This window comes from Otolemur garnettii, unplaced genomic scaffold (genome assembly GCF_000181295.1).
Source record: "Otolemur garnettii isolate 467f Iridium unplaced genomic scaffold, OtoGar3 scaffold00259, whole genome shotgun sequence".
NCBI classification, from domain to species: Eukaryota; Metazoa; Chordata; class Mammalia; order Primates; family Galagidae; genus Otolemur; species Otolemur garnettii.
The window spans coordinates 365,377-385,137 of NW_003852654.1; the positions used below are offsets into that span (position 1 = coordinate 365,377).

The 19,761-nt window shown below is 37.7% G+C and overlaps 1 protein-coding gene across 1 annotated transcript in view; it reads right to left on the reverse strand.

The window, feature by feature from the left end:
* Positions 1-19,761, reverse strand: part of F8 (coagulation factor VIII) — a 217,711-nt gene that overhangs the window by 91,653 nt on the left and 106,297 nt on the right. Inside the window, exons 11-12 of the mRNA XM_003802734.2 lie at positions 17,057-17,271; positions 14,599-14,749 (exon numbers count right to left, since the gene is read on the reverse strand). Coding sequence (XP_003802782.1) covers positions 14,599-14,749; positions 17,057-17,271 — 366 coding nt within the window. The remainder of the gene's footprint in view (positions 1-14,598; positions 14,750-17,056; positions 17,272-19,761) is intronic.

The window sequence follows — 19,761 nt, forward strand, 5'->3', positions numbered from 1 at the left end:
AAAAAAGAGCAAACAATCCCATCTATGACTTGGCAAGAGATGTGAACAGAAACTTCTCTGATGAAGACAGACATATGGCCAACAAACACATGAAAAAATGCTCATCATCCTTAATCATCACAGAAATGCAAATCAAAACCACCCTGAGGGGTGGCTCCTGTGGTTCAGAGGAGTAGGACACCAGCCGCATATGCCGGAGGTGGTGGGTTTAAACCCAGCCCCGGCTGTAAACTGCAAAAAAAAAAAAAAAAAAAAAAAAACCAAAAACACCCACCCTGAGATATCACCTAACTCCAGTGAGAATATTCCCAAAGCCACAGATGCTGGTGAGTGTGTGGAAAAAAGGGAACACTTTTACACTGTTGGTGGGATTGCAAACCAATACAGCCTGTTTGAAAGAAGTATGGAGAATTCTCAAAGAACTAAAAATAAACTTTCCATTTGATCTCACAATCTCTTTTCTAGGCATCTACCCCGAAGAAAACAAAATTATTTTAGCATAAGGACATTTGCACTAGAATATTTATCACACCTCAATTCACAATTGCCAAGTCATGGAATCAACCCAGGTGCCCATCAACCCATGAATGGATTAATAGACTGTTATATATGTATACTGTGGAATACTATTCAGCCATAAAAAAGAGATTTTACATTTTTTGTACTAACCTGGATGGAGTTGGAGAACATCCTCCTTAGTAAAAGTATCACAATAATGGAAAATCAACTATCCAATATATTCAATACTAATATGAAGCCAGGACACCAACTAATACATGCTTACACAAGAGAAAAACTCAATTTAATTAGAGTTGGGGGGAGAAGGGAAGAAAAAGGAGGAGGGAGAGGGATTAGTGTGCTTCCACCTAATGGCCAAAATGTAAGGGTATATGGCATACCTCCTGGGTCAGGGGCACAACTACAACTTGGACTTTACCTAATAAATGCAAACAATGTAACTTAATTGGCTGTACTCTCATATTAATCTGAAACAAAACAAAACAAAACAGCAGAAAAAAAATCTTGACAATATGATTAAAGTTAACAACAGGTAATGTCCTAGATTCAAGGAAAAGAAAGAAGCAGAATAATTAGATCCCCTTTACTAGAACCCTGTACTGCAGGGAAGCAATTCTGCAAATGACAATATTGGTTGATGCCATTAGAATGTTTACTGCCAATTAAAAATGTATCAATATGAAATGTGCAGAATTTTATAAAGTCACTCTAGTTATGTACAAGAATATATTTCTTCATAGGAAATACACAATAAAGTATTAAAAGGTAAAGGGGAATGATGTTTGCAATTTATTCTTGAATAAGAAGTAATAAAGTATGTCTATGAAGAAAAAAGAAAATGTTAAATCAAATACAGCAAAATGTTAAATTTGGTGAATCTGGGCAAAGGATACATATAAGTCCTCTGTACAATTCTTGTAACATTTTTATAAATTTCAAATTATTTCAAAATAAAGAGCTAAGCAAAAGTAATACCAGTTTTTTTCTATAAAAAGAATTGTTTCTGAAAGCCTCTTCCACCCATCCAAACATCCAGCCAGCCAGCCAGACACTCAATAAACATTTTTCTACTGTGTTACCAGGTACTGTGCAAGGTGGTGGCCCACAAATCCATTTAAGTAATGCTCAGACACTGGCTTAGTGCAACTAAGAATCAAAGTTTCTTTTTCTACACAGTTGTAAGAAATAGTATAAAGCTATGGTAATTATTATAAAAACATGAGCTTAATGCAGGAATAGGCAAGTATATCAGAATAATGAGTCCAGAAACTGATACAGATATAAGTAGAAATTTAATACACAATAGAGGCAGCATCTCAAATCAGCTGGAGAAAGAATGAGCTATTTGATAAATGATGATGGAAAATATGACTATCCACTTGCAAAAATAGATCTCATTCCATTTCATGTCACTAACAAAAGCAAATCTTGTTAAATTAACCTAAATTTGGCCTAAGGATGCCTGTTTTCTTGAGTCCTTATATAACGAAATGGAGCCTTAGTTCATTAACTGAAAACCTAACTTAGTAGTTAACTTTTGTAATAAATAGCTGAGTCTCAGTTGTTTACAGGAGCCAAGAATTCTACCGCAGGTGGTTAACAGATTGAACTAAGGCAAAGCACCAAGCTGTAATCAATTAAATTGTCTGCATACCTCACTTCCATTCTCTGTCCATAAATGCTCCCTGGCCATGTTGCTGGCCAGTGTTCTTTGTACATATTCTGGTTCTGAGTACTGCCTGATTTTATAATTATGAATAAAAACCAATTAAGATCTTTAAATTTAAAAAAAAATAACAAAAAACGATCTTTAAGCCCATAGCACAGTGGCTACGGCGCCAGCCACATACACTAAGACTGACAGGTTCGAACGTGGCCTGGGCCAGCTAAACAACAAAAAATACCTGGGTGTTCTGGTGGGCACTGTAATCCCAGCTACTTGGGAGCCTGAGGCAAGAGAATCACTTAAGCCCAAGAGTTTGAGGTTGCTGTGAGCTGTGACACTACAGCACTCTACCAAGGACCACATAGTAAGACTCTGTATCAAAAAAAAAAATCTGGCTCGGCGCGTGTGGCTCAAGTGGCTAAGGCGCCAGCCACATACACCTAAGGTGGCGGGTTCGAATCCCCAGCCCAGGCCTGCCAAACAACAATGATGGCTGCAACCAAAAAATGGCCAGGCGTTGTGGCAGGCGCCTGTAGTCCCAGCTACTTGGGAGGCTGAGGCAGGAGACTCACTTGAGCCCAGGAGTTGGAGGTTGCTGTGAGGGTGATGCCACAGCACTCTACCCAGGGGGACAGCTTGAGGCTCTGTCTCAAAAAAAAAAAAAACGAAACAGATGTGAAGCCACAGCATTCTACCCAGGGGGATAGCTTGAGGCTCCGTCTCAAAAAAAAAAAAAATCTTTGGGTGGTGTCTGTGGCTCAAAGGAGTAGGGCGCTGGCCCCATATGCCAGAGGTGGTGAGTTCAAACCCAGCCCTGGCCAAAAAAAAAAAAACTTTAAATTTGTCATGATTGTGCCTTTTGATACTCTGCATAAATTAAATAATTACATGTGTTTTGGGAAATATGTATACACACTTCTTTGGGTACTGTGTTAGTCTGCTAGGCCTGTCATAACAAAGTACCACAGGCTGGGTGGCTTAAACAACAGAAATATGTTTTCTCACAGTTCTGAAGGATAAAGTCCACAGTCAAGATGTTGGCAGGATGGTTTCTTCTGAGGCTTCTCTTTTTTTGCAGTTTTTGGCTTGAGCCATAGGCACTGGCCTTCTGAAGCTTCTCTTTGTCTTACAAATGGCTGCCTCCTCTCTGTTTCTTCATGTGGTCTTTACTGTTAACATGCATTTGTGGTGTCTTTGTGCATAGAAATTTCCTCTTCTTATAAGGAAACTAGTCATATTAGTTTAAGATCCATTCGCACAACCTGATTTTAACTTAACTCCTTTAAAGATTCTATTCTCCAAATTTAGTCACTTTCTGAAGTACTAGGGTTAGTGCTTCAATGAAGCACATGAACTAGGGGAAGGACACGTTTCAACTTATAACTAGTAGTACATTTATTGAGCCAAAAGGATATACATATCTTCTGCCTTATATAGTGCCAAATATTTTCCCAAGGTACTTTCACAAATTTCCATCCTGACAAGAAATGTATGAGAGTTCTGGTTCCTCCACATCTTACTAATACTTGGTATGGTCAGTCTTTTTATTTTATTTATTTTATTTTGTTTTTGAGACAGAGTTTCACTTTGTCACCCTCAGTAGAGTGCTGCGGCATCATACCTCACAGCAACCTCAAACTCTTGGGCTCAAGCTATTCTCTTATCTCAGCCTCCCGAGTAGCTGGGACTATTGGTGTCCACCACAATACCCAGCTATTTTTAGACACAAGGGCTCCCTCTGGCTCAGGCTGGTCTCAAATCTGTGAGCTCAGGCAATCCACCTGCATCAGCCTTCCTGAGTGCTGGGATTGCAGGTGTGAGTGACCATGCCTTGCCATGGTCACTCTTTTTAATTTTAATTTTAATTTTCATCTTTTTAATTCTGGTGTATCTAATGGTATCTAGTATCTGGAGATACTAGTATCTCTAGTATCTTGAGATACCTAATGGTATCTCACTGGTGTTTTTTAATCTTACGCTATTTGGTTTATTCATTAATTTACATATTAAAATATTAAATATTAGTTTATTCATTAATTTACATATTGATTAGTTATTTCAATTAACTGGAATGTAAACTCCATCACAATTATTAGGATGACTGATTCTTCTCTATCCAATCTTCTTAAAATTTATTTTTAATTGACAGGAAAAAATAATATATCTTTACAGTATACATCATGACGTTTTGATATATCAAGATGTATCATGTAATGGCTAACTCAAGCTATTTAAACATATACATTACCTCACATAATTAGCATTTTTGTGGTGAGAACAATTGAAATCTACCCTTTTAGAAATTTTTAAGCTTATGTGTACAATACATTATTATTAACTGTAGTTACCCTGGTGTTCAATGGACCTCTTGAATTTATTCCTTTAGTCTACCTGGAATTGTATGTCCTTTAACATTTCCCCAACCCTTCTCCTCCACTCTCTGGTAACCATGGGCTCCACTTTTTAAGATTCCACATGTAAGTGATATCAAGTGGTATTTGTCTTTCTGTACTTAGTTTATTTCACATAACATAATGTCCTCCATGTTTGGATGATATATGGAATATTGCTGCAAATGACAGAATTTTTCTTTTTTAAAGGTTGAGTAGCATTCTGTTGTATGTATGTACCACATTTTCTTAACTTATTCATCCATTGATGGACACGTAGGTTAGTTTCATATCTTGGCTATTGTGAATAGTGCCACATTGAACATGGGAATACAAATATTTCTTTGACATACTGATTTCATATCTTTTGGGGTTGTCCACAATAGTGGGATTGCTGGTCATATGGTTAATTCTATATTTAAATTTTTGAGGAATCTCTATGCTGTTTCCCATATGGCTATATTAATTTACATTTTCACCAAAAGTGTACAAGAGTTCCCCTTTCTCCCCATCCTTGCCAACACTTGTTACCTTTTCTTTTTTTTTGAGACAGAGTCTCACTGTCACCCTTGGTAGAGTGCTATGGCATCACAGGTCACAGCAACCTCAAAGTCTTGGGCTTAAGCGATTCTCTTGCCTCAGCCTCCCAAGTAGCTGAGACTACAGGCAGTGGCCACAATGCCCGGCTATTTTTTGTTGCAGTTGTCATTGTTGTTTTAGCAGGCCCGGGCCAGTTTCGAACCCACCAGCCTGGGTATAGGTGGCTGGTGCCCTATTCACTGAGCTATGGGAGCCGCCTCTAATTGTGGTTTTAATTTGCATTTCTCTGGTGATTAGTGAAATTAAGAAAGGAATTTTTTCACATGCCTTTTGGCCATTTGTATGTCTTCTTTTGAGAAATCTCTACTCAGATCCCTTGCCCATTTTAAAATTATATTATTTGGGTCTTCTGCTATTAAATTGTTTGACTTCCTTTATATATTTTAGATATTAACCCCTTATCAGACCTGTGGTTTTCAAACATATTCTACCATTCCATAGGTTGTCTCTTTGTTGATTGTTTCCTTTTCTGTGCAAAAGCTTTTTAGTTTGATGTAATCCCAATTGTCTATTTTTACTTTTATCACCATTGCTTTTGGGGTCATATGCAGAAAATCTTTGCCCAAACCAATGTCATGTAGCTTTTTGCCTATGCTTTATTCTAATTGCTTCATAGGTATAGGTCTTATGCTTAAGTCTTTAATTAATTTGGGGCTGTTTTTTGTATATGGTATAAGGGTCTAATTTCATTTTTTTTCACTATCCAGTTTTCTTAGCAACATTTATAGAAGGATTGTCCTTTCTCAATTTTGTCTTCTTTGCATTTTTGTTGAAAATCAATTGACTATAAATGAATGCATAGATTTATTTCTAGGTTCTCTATTCTGTTACATTGGTTTATTTGTCTGTTTTTATGCCAGTACTACAATGTTTTGGTTCTTGTAGCTTTGTAGTAGATTTGTTCTTTTTGTTCAAGATTTTTTTGCCTATTTGGAGTTTTTTGTGATTCTGTACAAATTTCAGGATTTTTTTTCTATTTCTCTGAAGAATGACATTGGAATTTTGATAAAGATTGCATTGAATTTGTATATCACTTTGGGTAGTATGGCCATTTTTATAATATTAATTCATCCAATCCATGAACACAAAATATATTTCCATTTATTTGTGTTTTCTTCAACTTCTTTCATCAATGTTTTATACTTTTCGGTATACAGATCTTTCACCTCCTTAGTTAAGTGTATTCCTAAGTATTTTATTTTTGTAGCTATTGTAAATGGGATTGTTTTCTTGATTTGGAGGGTGGTGGTTTGTTGTTAGTATATAGAAATGGTACTGATTTTTGTGTGCTGATTTTGTATGTTGCAACTTTGCTAAATTTGTTTATTGATTCTAATAATATTTTAATGGAGTCTTTAAAGTTTTCTATATGGAGAATCATGTCATATGAAAACAGAGACAATTTCTTTTTGTTTTTCAGATAAGTTGTGTATTGAAGAGATTGCAAAATTCAACCACCTTAAAGATACTCCCCATTGCTCCCCTCCTGTTAAAGAATCAGTTATTCCAGGAAAAGTTGACTCTTTTTTTTTTTTGTTGTTGTTGCAGTTTTTGGCCGGGGCTGGGTTTGAACCCACCACCTCTGGCATGTAGGGCAGGAGCCCTACTCCTTTGAGCCACAGGCTCTTTTTTTTTTTTAAGTATACCCATGGTGATGGAGTCATGTTTACTAGTATAACTGGGACAAGTAGGAAAGAAGCCCAGATAAAAAGAAACAGCTACTAGTCTCCAGGAATGGCTAGAGCGACCTGTTTAGCAGGACTGGGAAATTTGGACTTGATTTCATTTTTGGGTGGACACTTGCCTTTACAAAGTGAGGAGTGTGGCTTCTACTAGGTCATATGCTTGTACACAAGCTCTCTTCCCATTGCCCCACCTCTGGGTGGTATATACTGTGCACCAGACATAACAGATTCACTCTCCCCTCATAGGGCTAAATGCTGCACTCTGTGTAGTGTCTCCACTGAGAAAAGGCTGAGGATTAGTAATTAGGGTGAGGCTTCATTCTTTCTCCTTTTTACTTCAGCCTTGTAGCATGGCTGTGCATATCACTAGCTTCACTTAGCCCCTTGCTACTAGTAAGCTTTTGGCAGATCATTTAAAAAGAAAGTAGTTTCTTCCCCCTTTTGTAGTCCCTTCAAGTTCAGAATGTAAGTGAAGCCTTCCATTAATAGAAAAGGTGAGGTTTGTTTTGTCTCAGTCACGAAAGTCCAGAGATAATGTTCTTTTCTGAGGATGAGTTCTTATTCCGTCACCTGAGCTGGAGTTCAGTGCCCCAATCATAGCTCACTGCAACTTGAAACTCCTGGGATCAAACAATTCTCCTCCCTGAGCCTCCTGAAAAGTTAGGACTACAGATGCCTGCTGCCATGTCCAGCTAATTGAAATGTATTTTTTTTAGAAATGGTGTCTAGCTATGGTGCCCACGCTTGTCTTGAACTTCTGGCCCCAAGTAATCCTCCTTCCTTCCCCAGCCTTGTAAAGTGCTGGGTTTACAAGCATGAACCACTGTCCCTAGCCAACAGAAAAAATTTAACTTCTTTCTTCCTTTCTGATTTGGATGACATTTCTTTCTTTCTCTTTCCTAATTACTTTGGCTAGGATTTTCCCTTCCCTTCCTTTCCCTTCTTTTCCTTCCCTTCCCTTCCCTCCTCTTCTCTTTCCTCTCCTCCCTCCTCTCCCCTTAAGGGAGGAGACTAGTTTTTTAAATGTTTGGTAGAATTCAGCAGTGAAGCCATTGGGTCCTGAGGTTTTTTTTTCCTTTCCTTTCTCTCTCTGTCTGCTCTCCTTCCCTTCCTTTCCTCTTTCTGACAGTCTCATTCTATTGCCCAGGTTAGAGTGCCATGGTGTCAGCCTAGCTCACTGCAACCTCAAACTCCTAGGCTCAAGAGATCCTCCTGTCGTAGCCTCCCACGTAGCTGGGACTACAGTTTCCTGCCACAATGCCCAGCTAACTTTTCTATTTTTAGTAGAGATTGGTCTTGCTCTTGCTCAGGCTGGTTTTGACCTCCTGAGCTCAAGTGATCCTCCTGCCTTGGCCTCCCAGAATGCTGGGATTATAGGCCTGCGCATCTGGCCTGATTTGGCTAGGATTTCCAGTACTGCATTAAATAGAAGTGGTGAGAGTTGGCATCCTTTTTTTATTCTTGATCTTAGAGTAAAAGTTTTTAACTTTTTCCCATTCAATATGATGTCAGCTATGGGCTTGTCATATATAGTCTTTCTTGTGTTGAGGTTCATTCCTTCTGCACCTAATTTATTGAGAATTTTTATTAGGAAAAGATACTGAATTTTGTCAAAGGCCTTTCCTGCATCTATTGAGACGATCATGTGAATTCTGTCCTACATTCTGTGGTGTATCATGATTAATAACTTACATATGTCAAATTATCCTTGCATCCCTGGGATAAATCCCACTTGATTGTGGTGAATGATTCTTTCAAAGTGCTGTTGAATTTGTTAAAGATCTTTGCATCTATGTCCATTAGAAATTAGGCCTTGTAATTTTCCTTTCTCATAGTGCCTGGTTTTATTAACAGGGTAATTAGTCTTGTAAAAAGAGTTTGTAAGTATTCCTTCAATTTCAACATTTTGGAAGAGTTTGGGAAGGATTGGTACTAGTTTTTTAAATGTTTGGTAGAATTCAGCAATGAAGCCATTGGGTCCTGAGGGTTTTTTTGGTTGTTGTTGTTTGTTTGTTTTTTATGGGAGACTTTATTACTAATTCAATCTCCTTGCTTGTTATGGGTCTGTCCAGTCTCTAAATTCATGATTTCTTTGTGATTGGAGGTGTGTCTAAGAATTTATCTGATTCTTCTAGGCTTTCTAATTTGTTGATATATAATTGTTCAAAGTAATCTTGTATGATCCTTTGTATTTCTGTGGTATCATTTGTAATGTGGTATTTTTATTTATGATTTTATTTGTTTGAGTCTCCTCTCATTCTTTCTTAGTCTAGCTAAAGGTTAATTGATTTCATTTATCTTTTTAAAAAACTAACTCTTAGTTTCATTGATCCTTTATATTGTTTTTCTGGTCTCTATTTCATTTAGTGCTCTGATTTTTGTTTCTTTCTACTAACTTTGGGCTTAGTTCTTTTTCTAGTTGCTTTAGGTATTACATTAGGTTGTTTATTTGGGTGTTTTTTGTAATGTACATGTTTATTGCTATAAACATCCCTAGAAGTGCTTTTGCTACAACTTATAAATTTTGATATGTTGTGTTTCCATTTTTGTTTGTATTGAGATTTAAAAAATTTTTCCTTTTAATTTCTTCTTTGATTCATTGTTTGTTTAGGAACATGTTATCTGATTTCCATATATTGTGACTTTTCCAAAATTCCTTCTAGCATTGATTTCTACTTTCACATCATTGTGGTTGGCAAAGATACTTGACATGACTTCAGTCTTCTTAAATTTGTTAAGACTTGTTTTGTGACCTAATATACATATAATATCCTGGAGATGGTTTCATGTGTCCTTGAGAAGAATTTGTATTCTGTTACTGTTGGATGAATTATTTTGTATTGTGTCTATTACATTCATTTGGTCTAAAACACAGTTCAAGTCTAATGTTTCCTTATTGCTTTTTATGTCTGGATGATCTGTGAATTGTTGAAAATGTGATACTAAAGTACCCTACTATTATTTTATTGCAATCTCTTCTCCTTCAGACTTATTAATATTTCTTTATATATTTAGGTTCTGCAATGTTGGGTGTGCATATTTATAATTGTTATATTTTATAGATGAATTGATCCTTTATCATTATGTATTGCCTTCTTTGTTTTGTTTTATAGTTTTTCACTTAAAGTCTATTTTACCTCTGTTCCCTTTCCATCTCCTTTTGCACAAAATACCTGTTTCTATCCTTTTACTTTCAATCTATATATGTCCTTAAATGTGAAGTGAATTTCTTGTATGCAGCATATAGTTAGGTCTTTTTTTTCTTATCCATTTATTCACTCTATTTACTCCATTTATATTAAATTTAAACTATTTATATTCAAGGTAATTATTGCTGTTGAGAACTTACTACTGCCATTTTGTTCATTGTCTTTTAGTTGTTTTCTATATCCTTTGTTCTTTTCTTCCTTCCTTGCTATCTTCCTTTGTGGTTAGATAATTTTCTAAAGTGGTATGCTTTGATTCTTTACTTTTCATCTTTTGTATATCTACTATAAATTTTTGCTTTGTGGTAACCTGAGGCTTACATACACTATCCTATAGTTAGAATAGGGTATTCCAAGCTAATAACAACTTAACTTTGATAGTATAAAAAATCTATGATTTTATACCCTACACATACATCATATTTTCTTCATGTCACAATTTATATCTTTTTCTATTGTATATCCCTTAACAAATTATTGTGGCTATTATTAATTTAACAGTTGTGTATTTTAACCTTCATTATAAAGATATAAGTGATTTACATGTCACTATAAAAATATTAGCATATTCTGAATTTGTATATTTACTTTACAAGGGAGTTTTAGATTTTCATATTTTTTCATGTTACCAATTAGTGTCTTTTTATTTCAGCTTTAAAAACTCATTTTAGGATTTCTTTGTAAGGCAGGTTTGGTGGTGGTAAACTCCCTCAACCTTTGTTTGCCCAGGAAAGTCTTTATCTTGCCTTCATTTCTGGGGGCAAGTTTTCTAAGTAAGGTATTCTTGGCTAGCAGTTTTTTTTTTTTTTCTTTCAGCACTTTGAATATAACATCTCACTCACTTTTGGCTTGTAATGCCTCTGTTGAGACATTTGCAACTAGCCCTATTGGAACTTCCTCATGTGTGATTTGCCTCTTTTCTTTTGGTGCCTTAAGGATTGTCTCTTTGTCTTTGATATTTGATACCTTGATTATAATATGTTTTGATGTATTTTTGTTTGAGTCAAATATAACTAGATATCTTTCAGCTTCGTATAACCAGATATTTATATCTTTCCCCTGACTTGGAAAGTTTTCTGTTATTATTTCTAAATAAGCTTTCTTCCCTTTTGTCTTTCTCTTCTCCTTCTTAAACTACTATAATTATATTATTTGCTTCATTGATGCTGTCCCCTAAGCCCCATAAAGCCTTATTTATTCTTTTTTCTTATCTGACTATATATTTTCAAATAACCTGTTTTCATGTTCACAGATTCTTTCTCCTGCTTGATCAATTTTGCTGTTGCTACTCTATTGTATATTTAATTTCATTCATTATAATTTTCCAGCCCCATCATTTCTCTTTAATTTTTAAAAATAGTTTTAATGTCTTTGTCAAATTTCTAATTTTAGTCATTTATTATTGTCCTTATTTTGTTGAGTTGTTTCTCTGTATTTTATTGAAGTTCACTGAGCTTCCTTACAACAATTATTTTGAATTCTTTGTCAATCAATTTGTATATGTCCATTTCTCTGAGATCAGCTACTGGGAAATTACTGTAGTTTTTTTTTTATTATTATTTTGGTAGTGTTATGTGTTTTTGGTTTTTCATGTTTTTTATCCCTTTACATTTAAGTCTGCATATTTGGTTGAGCAGTTCTTACTTCCAGACATTATGGGCTAGTTTCACTGTGGAAAGACTTCCCCCTATATGGGAAGGTGAGTGCTGGTTTGGGTGCAGTGGTTCTGACACCAAGGATAGGGCAGTTGTGTGGTCTTTGTACATCTCTGTCAATTGAAGTTGGTGTTGATGATGATTGCCAAAGCTGTGTTTGTCCAGAGTGGTAGTGAGGGTTGTTGTGTCTTTGGTGGTGATGGCTACTAAGATCTTCCCAATCTTTATTTTTTCCCAGTGGAGAAGTTGTGGCTGAGGGAATCCCTCTTGGCACTGGGTCCAGCTTGTGGTTTCATTCACAGTGGCAGTGGGACTTATTTTTGATGAGTTGTGTCCATGGAGTTGCCATGAGCTTAGGCATAAGGTGCAAATGTATAAAGGGACTACAGCTCTAAGATCTAGGGTGATAAGGGCATTGATGCCTGATGTGTAGTCACCCCTGCTGCTGCATTAGTAACAATATATAAGATGCAGATACTTGTGAAGCAGCCAGGGGAACAGACAATGGGAGCTCAGGCATTCACAGAGTTAGAGAAACTCTGGGGTTGGGTCAGAGCCTAGCTCTCCATTGCATCTAATATGGTACCCAGGGTACAGGCACACCTACCGCTGTGTTGGTAGCAATTTTTGAGGTGTATATGCCTGTGAAATGGCCAGGGAGCTGATAATGGGAGCACAGGTGTACACAGAGGTACAGTGGCTTCAGGGTTATGGCAGGGCATAGCTCTTGTGCTGGCTGAGCCACTGCCCAGAGCAGGAACATACTCAGAGAGAAAGTGGCTCTTGAGTCCAGGGTGTAACCTAGCTTACTACAGCAATGGCTTTACAGTGTGAGACCTGGGCAGGCCCAATGCATGTACATAGAAAGGGCTAGAGTGTAGGCACTTGTTGGGAAGCTACATGTCTGGAGTTGGGGAACACACAGGGTTAAGAGAGGTGGTGGCATTGTTCTTTCACCAGCCTGATAGGTATAAAGTGCTATCTTATTGCTATTCAATTTTGTACTTTCCTGTAAGATAGTACAATGAAAAATGTATTTTCATGCCTCTGATTATTCATATTTTTTTTTTTCAGTTTTGGCTGGGGCTGGGCTTGACCCCACTACTGTCCACATATGGGGCTGGTGCCCTACTCCTTGAGCTACTGGATCCACTCGGATTATTCAGATTTGTGTGTATACACACACACACACACACACACACACACATATGTATGCATGTGATGGGCTGAATTGCATTTCCGCACAAAACTTATGACTTGAAGTCTTAACCCACAGTACCTTATAATGTGTCTGCATTTAGAGATAGTGCCTTTATGTAGCTAATAAGCTAAAATGAGGTCACTAGGGTAGGCCATATCCCAATATTACTGGTATCCTTATAGAAAGAAGAGATTAAGACACAAACAGACATACAGAGAGGACACCATATGTGGACACTGGGAGAAGCTGATCATCTGCAAGCCAAGGAGAGAAGTCTTAGAACAGTGTTTTTCAACCTTTCTTATCTCATGGTATACTTGAACCTATAGGTTAAACTTCTGCAGCACCCTTAAATTGTGTTGATTTTAAAACAGAGCAAAAAAAAAAAAAAAAAGAGTACACTTACTGTGCTTTGAACCTCTTTTGAAAATAATTTGTTTATTTATTTATTTTTTACTTTTTTTTTAGAGACAGAGTCTCACTTTGTCACCCTTGGTAGAGTGCCCTGGTTTCACAGCTCACAGCAACCTCTAGCTCTTGGGCTTAGGCAATTCTCTTGCCTCAGCTTCCTGAGTACTTGGGACTACAGGTGCCTGCCACAATGCCCAGCTATATTTTGTTGCAGTTTGGCCAGGCTGGGTTCAAACCTGTCACCCTCAGTATATGGGGCTGGTGCCCTACTCACTGAGTCACAGGTACCACCCATGTTTGTTTATTTTTTGAGACAGAGTCTCACTCTGTCACCCTGGGTAGAGTGTTGTGGTGTCATAGTTCACAGTAACCTTGGGCTCCTGGGCTCAAGCAATCCTCTTGACTCAGCCTCCTGAGCAGCTGGGACTATAGGTGCTCTCCTCAACACTCAGCTAGTTTTTCTATTTTTACTAGACACAGAGTCTCCCTCTTGCTCAGACTGTCCTTGATCTCCTGAGCTTAGGTGATCCATCTGTCTCGGCCTCCCAGAATGCTAGGTTTATAGGCATGAGCTACCATGCCTGGCCCTTTTGAAAATAATTTAATTAATGATCTTTAAAAATTTTTGCAGTACACCTAAGATCCTCTCATGGCACACCAGTGTGCTGTGGTAAACTAGTTGAAAATCACTGCCTTTGAAAAACCCAAGCCTAGGGCAGCACCTGTGGCTCAAAAGGGTAGGGCGCTGGCCCCATATGCTGGAGGTGGTGGGATCAAACCCAGGCCCGGCAGAAAAAAAAAAAAAGAAAAAGAAAAAAAGAAAAACCCAACCCTGCCAATACCTTGATCTCAGACTTCTAGCCTCTAAATCTGTGAGAAAATAGATTTCTGTTGATCAAGCCAGTCTGTGGTACTTTGTTATAGTAGCCCAGGAAAACTAGTACAATGTATGTATATTTTTATATATGATTATATAATCATGGAGAGAATATGTTTTAAAATGTATTACCTGGACATAGAATAGTTGGTGAAAAGGTGTAATATAGGAGATGCAGAAATAAAAGGTAGGGGCAATCAAATAAATATTGGAAGGAAAAAATAATGACTGGATATGCATTAATAATTACCCATTTATGCATTTATAGGTAACATAATTGTTAAATTTATATGTATATATATATTTCATTCATTATCTGGACTTAAGTTTGGTTGTATGATTTTCCCTTTATCTGATACCCACTGAATTCAAGTTGTGCTTTACTCACTGTGCATGATGTTGGAGGATTGGAACTCTGGATCCTGGGGCTGCACTACAGTTGCGTTGGGGAGGAAATGTTGCATATTCTCTGTGAGGTACCAGCTTCGATTCTCATCAAATACAGAAAACAGGATAACATTTCTCTTGTCTGACATCATCTGTTAATTATATACATTGTAAGAGGGAAAGAAATACTATTGATACTGTCAGATAGTAATAACACTCAGTGAAAATGTAAGTGATGGCATGCATGTGATATATCTAATCCTTTGTGTCAATCCCATTTTCTCTTAGGGTCACTATTCTGACATATACCAGGCTTGATTATGAGGGTGGGTGCTATCAGCAGTGAGTTTATGTTTAGAAGAAATGTGTCCTCACAGCAAGATGGTGACTGCATCCCCTAAACTTACTTTCTTCTGGACCTAAGGCCCTATGGTGATTGATTTTTTGGTATAGTTTGTAGCCTCATTCTTTCCACATTCATATTAGAGGCTTTTCAGTGTCTTTCTTAAATAAGTTAGTTAATTCAAATAAGAGGAATGCCTTTCCTAAACTTCCATCTAGTAACTGCCCTTCCACAATGCCACTCATCTATAAAAAATCAAAAATACTAAAACAGAAATCAAATAGCAAAGATAAGGCAAACCACAAAAATGTTATACAACACTAATACCTTAAGTTTGCTGTTTAAAAAATTAAAAATTTTCTGAAGAGCACTTTGAGTATGAATCAAATTTATGAGTCCAGCTGGGCACAGTGGCTCATACCTATAATCCCAGCACTCTGGGGGGCCAAGGCAGGGGAATTGCTTGAGCTCAGGAGTTTGAGACCAGCCTGAGCAAAAGTAAGACTCGTCTTTACTAAAAATATAAAAAAAATTACCCAGGTGTTGTAGCAGGCACCTGAAGTCCCAGCGCCATTTGGGAAGCTGGGGCAGGAGGAGCGCTTGAGTCCAAGAGTTTGAGGTTGCTGTGAGCTATGACGCCATGGTACTCTACCCAGGGTGACAGAGTTAGACTCTGTCTCAAAAAAAAAAAAAAATGAGTTAGTGTCTTTCTAATTGAATCTGCTAAGGTTTAATGTGCAATCCTCGCTAATTTGTATAAATTTCATTTTGCATAACTAATAGCTATAGAAACCAAAATGCTGAGGAAGGAGTATGGAGAATATTGAGGTATATTTTAGTCTTCTTCAAAAGACCAGTGGAAAAGCTATAATTAGGAAAAATTTGTCAGGATGAATATGTGACATATGAACTCAGAATTTGTGATTTGTGTTCATGTGCCACATGTTTTATCTGCACATTAAACTTCATATGCTTTACTCTTTGAACCAATGAAATGTTTTCAGACTACTAGGAATCTTAAGTGTCATAAATAACAAAATGGACATTTATGGCAATGAGTTATTCTGGAACCAAGCAATGAGTTTTTGTGAAGAACTAAACTTTTCTTGTTCTGAGAATTTAGCTTTTTGGTTGTTTTTTGTGTTTTGATTTTGGTTTTGACAGAGTCTCATTCTATTGCTCTGTCACCCAGACTAGAATGCAGTGGCACCATTATAGCTTACTGTAAATCTCCAACTCCTGGTATGAGCCAATACATCAGCCATTAGCTTTATTTTTTAAAGCAGGAAAAGGGGTTCAAATTCTAACCATATTCTGAAATACTTTATATTTTTCCTCTATTTTGCTTAACAAATATTTATTGAGCTCTCAATAAATTCCATGCAATTTGCTATATGCTGCAGATATGTTAATTTTAAGGTGCTTTTGAGTCACCCATAATGAGATGTCCAGGAGAAGTCTAGGCCATAGGCATAAATTTAGGGGTCATCTTAAAATTGGACATGTATCCAAACTGCATATAGAAGTAACACACTGTATCCTATGAGAGAATTAATGTACACAATTATGATCTAATAAAAAACAAATTAAAAAAAATTGGACATGTAAAAATGGCCAAGATCACCTAGAACATCAGTTCTTAACCTGTGCATCATGACCCTTTTGGGGGTCAAACGACCCTTTCACAGGGGTTGCGTAAATACATCCTGCATATCAGATATTTACATTAAGATTCATAACAGTAGCAAAATTACAGTTATGAAGTAGCAATGAAAATAAATTTATGGTTGGGGGTCACCACAACATGAGGAACTGTATTAAAGGGTGTGGCATTAGGAAGGTTGACAACCACTGACCTAGAGAGATCAAAATGTTGAACTGTGAATGAGTATTATAGAAAGACTCTAGGATCTAGATTGTATGGTCTATATGTCATTTATTATACTAAACTCAAACTCAGTAAAAGCTAAGTGGAACCCAGCTCAATTCTTTCATAGGCCAATACTGCAGATTACTATAGTTTCTGCAATCTATAGGGGAACATACACTTAGAGTTCATATGTACCATATTCCATTTTTAGTTTCAAACCCAGCCCTCAGAAAGGGAAGAACTCACCGGGTTTCCTGTTTGATCTACAGACTCCTTGTAGCAGATGAGGAGAGGGCCAATGAGTCCTGAAGCTAGATCTCTCTCCAGATTAATGAAACTAGAATAATATCGAGTCAGACATCGAGGATCTGATTTAGTTGGCCCATCTTCTAGAGTCACTGTCCATTTATACTTGAATATTTCTCCTGGCAGAATTGGTAAATCTTTCAGATGTTTTACACCTACCCACACCCAAACCCAGAAATAATTTGATTAGAGTTTAACAAACCACAGATTGGTAATCATGATGTTATCACAAGGCCTCTACAAATCCATATGCACATATTAACTTTCTCAGTAAATGGAAACTAAAATTGCCTCTATTATAAGTTTAAGATTCACACACTTTTTATAATAAAAAGCTGTAGTTGACAATTAGTTGACTGAGGGTTCCAGGCCTGAATATATGCCAAAGGGCTGGGCACTGAAGTTTAAACATATATATGGCATTAAGAAACTGATACCTGTTCTGTTGCTACTTCTTTGTGGAGGCAGCTCTCACCAGGAGGTCTGGATCTCCTCCTCCCATCCCCAGTGGCCATGCACTAGGGCACTGATTGCCTTATAGTCAGGGGGAGTTTTACGCTCTTCTCATCATGCGGTTAGAGGTGGAGATGAGGGGATGATGGAGGATGAAGCAAGTCCAGCAATCAGGTGGGAACGTGCAGAAACAGCCTCTGCTGTGTTGGTGGTATTTTTGCAACAGAACATGCTAGCCAAATATCAGTGACTCATCTGTCGACTCCCTCCTACACAAGCCCTAGCAGTTAATTCTGGTGGCCCCAGAAGCTAGCTTACGTGAGTGCTCAAAGCACACCTCCTCTACCGCTCTGCGCTGGAGCAGCCTGGTCTAGCCCAACAGGCGCTGCTGCCACTGCTACTATGCAGATGAGATGGGAAAATGCACTGTAGGCATTCAGCATAGTGCTGGCACGTGACTACACAAAGTGCACCCCATGTTTAGAGAAACATCAAAGGAAGGCTTCAGTACTCGCCAGCACCCAAGAAAAGCAGGCTTAGAGAGGAGGCATTGAAGGTTTCCTTGGAGAGCCTCAGGAAATCCACATGTTTCTGAAGACAGAAACCCTAGCAATGGTTTATGACTGATAAATAGCCTCATTACAGTGAGTAATCAACAAGCTACTGCTTACTGAGCATATGTGCTATTTGTCGTCCCACTGAGGGAACACAGAAGAACTGCAAGGAGCTTCCTTCTTCAAGGGAAACAGGACTGAACTGTGAAGGGAGGAGAAGTTTCAGCTGCAAAGAGCAGAGGTGGTGGAGAGTGCAGAAGACTTCTCATAATCCCAAAGAGGAAACTACCCCAAAGCTCTTAGGGCCATGCTGTTTGGTTTGCTGTGGTTACTACAGCTTTGTGGAATAGGCACATTGTGAGCTGGTTGCTGGAAGATAGAGTGAAATTGGACATAGAGAAAAACAATCCAGGATGGAGGTGCTACATGGGAAGAAAGGCAGAAAGGAGAAGTGTTTGACTAGAGATGACGTTGGGTGCATGGGACAAGATGCCCAGGAGAGACCCCATCAGCAATGACCTTCCTGCCTTCACCTGAGCAGGGTGAGACACTGTGACATCAGTGTGTCTCCAGACCACTCTTCTTTGGAACAGGTGATGGAAAGGGTGCTGATGTGAACAGTCCAAGAGTTACTGACATCTGGCTTTGGGTACAATAACACATAGTCTATTCTGACTCCAGATTTACCTCTTCTATCTACTTTGCCTTCGTTGTTATTGAAACTAATCTACAGCATCTAAGAACACAGTCATTGAGCTAGGTGGAGCAGTCCCTATAAATGCTAAGGGTGTCAAGACTAAGCAGGCCAAGAATAATATTGACCAGGATAAGGATCTACATTTACTGCTATAGAAAGGTGGCCAGAATGTGGTGCTGACTGAGAAAAAAAGAGGTTCTAGAAAAAGTATAAAAAATGTGGCAAATAAAATTATAAACTGCATTGAGGTTTTTAAAATACTGACTCACACAGCCAAAATGTACATTTCCTGAACTTTCTTCACTAAGCCAACTGTACTTCCTCTGATACCCTAATTTTCCTGATGATGCTGAAATAGAACATGCTAATTTGGGTAATTCCACGTCCATGCACAAAAATAATTGATGGCATCAGCATAGTTATGGAAATTACACTTATTAGTTAATTACAGAACCAGCAGAGGGAGCACAAACTCTGCATAAGTAATAACCATTTCTTCTAAGTGTCTTAGTAATGGTGGTAGGAAGAAATATACATGAAAACTAAATTATTAGCATCAGAAGATGGTTTTCCCTTTCTCAAAACAGGGAAATCTAATACACTGTCCATACAGTCTACATGTAAATGTTGACTTCTTGGGTAAGTAAGGTCAGATGGTGAGACTTGCTAGAGTTGGCAAACATCTCCTTGCTCACCTTGGTATCAGAGTGGCTTTCATTTTAGTTTTGCTCACCCTAAACAAAGTCCTAAGGGAGCCACTCTTATTCTTCTAAGATGTAATCAAGATTTATATTTATGGTTGAATAAAGATTTGGCAGAAGTAAGACAAAATCATGTCTACTGGTACAAAGAATGAAAAAATAATTATTTTTTAAAAAACTACCTTAAGGCTGGGTGCCTGTGGCTCAAATGGCTAAGGCGCCAGCCACGTACACCTAAGG